Here is a 4,424-nt window from a genome sequence, read left to right as displayed (position 1 = left end):
TTCAGTTTTATGATGTTGTTAATATTTTGATTATTTAATTGTTTTTTTGTCATTTTTATGTTCTGTTTGATTATGCTGTTCAGTTAAAGATCAAAAACATATGTCCTACTGATGAAGAGAGGCAGAAGCTTCAACTTGAAGGTTTATTTCTTGATGAGTCTATTGATGACCGTGGTATATCGAAGCAAACATTTGAGAGTGGTTCATCTTCAAAGAAATCTAATTCAGAGGATATTGATTTGATGAAATCTAAGTTGGAGATGGTCATTTCGAATCAAGCATCATTGGCAGAAGACTTCATATCCTTGAGGTGTTTTGTTGATCTTAATTTCAAGTCTGTAATGACTGTAATTAAGGATATTCAGCAGAAGGTTAATGTCATTCATCGTCATCCTTCTGATGAGGTATTTAATCATAGTTTATTGTTTCTGTTTTTCATGCTTTGGTTTTAGTTTCTTTACTGTTTTATTTAAGTTGCATTTGTGTTGTTTGAATCAGGGAAAGTCATCTGATGAATTAGTAACTCAAGATTCTGATGATGATGATGATGTTGAGGATGATGAGAAGGAACTGACTGATCCTGAAAATATTGATTCCAACTCCGATGATGGTGATGAGTTGGTTAAAGATGGTGGTGATGCTGATGATACTGATAAGGTTGTTAATGATGTTCCTCCTTCTGATGTGAATCCATCTGAGGTTGTTGGAGGCAGTGATGAAAGGGCTAAGGATGTTGAGAAGCCAAAGGGCAATGATTCTGGATTAAAGGGGGACGATTTTTTTGATGGGTTAAGCCAGCTTGAAATTGATGATGATCAAGTTGTGTTGGCTAGCTTGGAGGCTGTTCGTAAAATTCATGTAAGTGTATCTTAATTTGTTTGCAAGAAAATTATGTTTTATTTTGGTTGCTTAATAGTTTTCTTTTTGTTTTGCAACTGTTTAATTTCAGTATTTGTTTTTTTTAGGTCCCACAATCCAATCCAGATGTTGTTGGTCAAAAGTCAGCTGCCCTTCATACTGATGAAGAAACTGAGGACACTGTCTCTGATACACCTCTGTTGGATAAGAGGAAGCGTGCTCCGGCCTTGAAATCTCCTTTTGTTGATTTCGGGTCGGCTGATGTGGGGAGCACTCCAATGGAGGTAATGTCCTCAGGTTCTCAATCAATTGGGAATGATAGGGATTTTAAAATGGTTACTTATGTGAAGGGCCTTTATGCTCTTAATGATTCATTTGCTGATCCCGTATCTCCTGAGATTAAGGCAAAGTTTGACGCGTGGATTGGTCAAGGCTTGCTTAAACATCCTAGGTGACTATTTTTATTATTTATGTATTTGTATTCTGTTTAATTTTTCAATTTTATTCTGGTTTTAATATTGTTTTTTTTTGTTGTTTGTTTGTTCTTTTAGGCATTACAATTGTTATATTGATTGTGCGAAGAAATTTTCCTCGGGTTTTAGGTTAGCTGTTGATTATGTGGAGGATAAAACATGATTTTATCATTTGGCTACCTGCGACATGTTTATAAATGACTCGGTAAAGTTTCCATTTTCCATTATAGTTTATGATAGTTGGTTTTCAATTACTTTTTAAATGTTTTTAAGTTTAGATACTGTATTAAAGTTTTTAAACAGTTGTTCAGCCTTTTGATTTATGTTTCTGTCATGTTTTTGTTTCAGCATATGAACACCATATTCTATTACCTTAGGAAAAAAGGTAAATATTCTTCCGCTGTTACATTGAATTTTGCGACAACTGATTGTCTCTTTGATGATTCCATCCAAGCGTTGTACCACAAGTTCAACAAAGCCAAGGCAATGAAGACTAAGATGTCGCACATTCATGCTGCCCACCCAATAGCGCATTACATCCGAGGTTTGCGAATTCCGTGTTCTAAGCCTTGGTATGAAGTCGATCATGTGTTATTCATCATAAATCTAAGGAGGGAAAGTCATTGGGTGTTTGTGTTGGATTTTATGCCCTAAATAAAACTCATTTCAATATAATCAGATTTACTTATTAATATAGATTAGAAATAACATTTAATGTTGCATGGTTCACATGATTTATTTCATGATTATATGTACATAATGTATGAATTCTGAAACACTTTTCACATACTTGATCCTGTTTATTGTTTTGTCAACATATTGGAAAGTAAACATGACTATGTGAATAAAGTTTCCTAGATTTATCAGACACAGGATTTTACTGATATGATAATCTACAACAGAGTTTACTTGAATTTGGAGAAATGCTATGTTCTTTCCAAAGCATTGGTTAAAATAAAGCTCAGGTTGGATGCATGGAGTATGCATCGGAAGGGATCGATATTGAACTTTGACTTAGATTTATTAAACTTACCGTAATATCTATTCAAGTCAATATCGCCTAGTTGATCCTAGATCAAATGATCTTAATCCTGTTATGATTAGGCTAAATCTCAAGAGGCTATTCGTGTTCTTTGATTTGTTAGTTAAGCCTACTTTTGGGTCAGGGTGATACGTACATTTTGGGAACACGGTAGTGCAATTGAGTGGGAGCGCTAACATAAACATGGAATCTATAGCTTCTATCTGGCGAATAGTAAGTAAAGGATGATCTCTTTCGAGCTTGACCAAACGAAAATAAATGGTGGAGTACTCATTTCACATAAGCTTAATTTAATTTTTTCATTAAATATTCCTATTTAAGTTGATATTTAGTTATCTAAAACTAACCAGCTTAAATCTGAATATCTTTTGGATTTAAAATTTCAAAATTAAGTTGAGTAATTTTAGGCATTGGTTATTAAGATTCTTTAGATATTTTTTAAGCTGATATTTTTTTTAAAATATCAACTTAAAATGGAATATTTTCAAATTAAGTGGTTACAACTTAATTTTTGATATTTAGTTAAATTTAAATTTGAAAAATATTTAAGTTTTAGATTTTTTCTAATACAACTTAAATGAGATATTTTTTCAAATTTTGAGGAAAAGATACTTAGTCAAATAAGATATTTTTTAGATAGTTATTTCTAGACTACTTATTATTTCTAATATTAAATAGGAAAATATTATACATTGTGAAATTAATTATTTAAATAATTAATTTTGGTACAATTTATTTTAAGTATATCTTTTCCTAGTATTAAACTAGAGATTAATAATTAAGCCTTCTCTACACTTAATTATTTATTTCTTGAATTTAATACATTTAAAATTAAATATCTAAGTTGATTTTCATCATGATACTTAAATATTTCTTTTTCATGACACTTAATTAAATAGAAAATTATTTTTAGTTGAAATTTATTTTTTTAACTAAATTTAAATAATTTTCAATATATATTTTTTTTATTTATTTTATTAATCAATTTTTCGAAATTGCATTTCATAATGCAAGATGATTTCGAATTTTATTTGAAAAATGGATTAAAGTTGTAAATTATTTATTTTAATTTTGGACCAACTTAAATCAATGATTTTTTCATTTAATGATTAATTAAAATAAATGAAGTAAAATATATTTAATTAGAATTAAATTAATTAGTCCATGAAAATCTAGATAGATATTATCTGTTTTTGCTTGAAGTATTTTTCTAGTGTATTTAATTAAATAGAAAATTAATATTTAAGTTGATTTTCTTCATCATACTTAAATATTTGAAAATTTTCTTATATATTTAATTAAATAGGAAAATTATATTTTTTGTTGTAAATTAATTTTAGGCCAGCATTAAATTAGAATAATTTTTCCCAGGATTTATTTTTATTTTATTTTAACATGCAATTTCGAAAATTGTATTCTTAAATACTTCAATTTTTCGAAATGCAATATAAATAGATTAAAATAAGTATCAAAGAAAATACAACTCTCTTTAAATAATGAGCTTTATTATTATTAGGATATTCGATCTCCATTGTTGGTCTTACAATAGTTAAATGTTTTCAATATAACCTCGAGACGCTAGACTTCGTCCCCCTATGGATGGTTATTCGTTGAACGCATTTAACACCGTAAGATCTCATTTGATAAGTGTTTTGTAAGTTTTCGTCTCTATTAGACTCTCCCCTACGGTGACTACTTAGAGATAAACTTATAAAACATGAAACAATGGTGGAAGCTCATAAAATGAGAATAACCTTGACTCTCGCCTACCGGGACAACGTTGGATTCTTATTTTGATCGAATAAAAGGTTGCTAGAATGGTTTGCATTTTAGATGAGCTGACAACTCTATTCAATGAATGATACTTTGACTCTCGCCTACCGGGACACTGTATCAGTTTGTTGGAAACCTTGGAAATTATTTAGGATTGTATGTTTTAGTATTTTCACTTGTCATTCCTACTTGATATAAGTTTAATAATTTCTGAATTGTGTATAAATTTATATTGAACCATGTTATTTTCTGTTATTAAATTGTAGTTTAATCGAATC

General features: G+C 29.5%; 1 protein-coding gene across 2 annotated transcripts; it reads left to right on the top strand.

The window, feature by feature from the left end:
• The first annotated feature begins 356 nt into the window (after positions 1-356).
• Positions 357-2,159, top strand: LOC115696975 (uncharacterized). 2 transcript variants are annotated; one of them, XM_061115488.1, is made up of 4 exons: positions 357-858; positions 966-1,309; positions 1,410-1,536; positions 1,680-2,156. In XM_061115488.1, exons 1-3 carry the CDS (start codon positions 376-378, stop codon positions 1,492-1,494), a joined length of 912 nt encoding a protein of 303 aa, XP_060971471.1. In that variant the 5' UTR covers positions 357-375; the 3' UTR covers positions 1,495-1,536; positions 1,680-2,156. The 2 variants fall into 2 exon arrangements, with proteins under 2 accessions (XP_060971471.1, XP_060971472.1); XM_061115489.1 differs by having other exon boundaries at positions 1,410-2,159.
• The last annotated feature ends 2,265 nt before the right edge of the window (positions 2,160-4,424 follow it).

Source organism: Cannabis sativa, chromosome 5, assembly GCF_029168945.1.
Source record: "Cannabis sativa cultivar Pink pepper isolate KNU-18-1 chromosome 5, ASM2916894v1, whole genome shotgun sequence".
Lineage (NCBI taxonomy): Eukaryota > Viridiplantae > Streptophyta > Magnoliopsida > Rosales > Cannabaceae > Cannabis > Cannabis sativa.
Note: the sequence above shows the minus strand (reverse complement) of the source record. Positions and strands in the feature narration are given on the sequence as shown.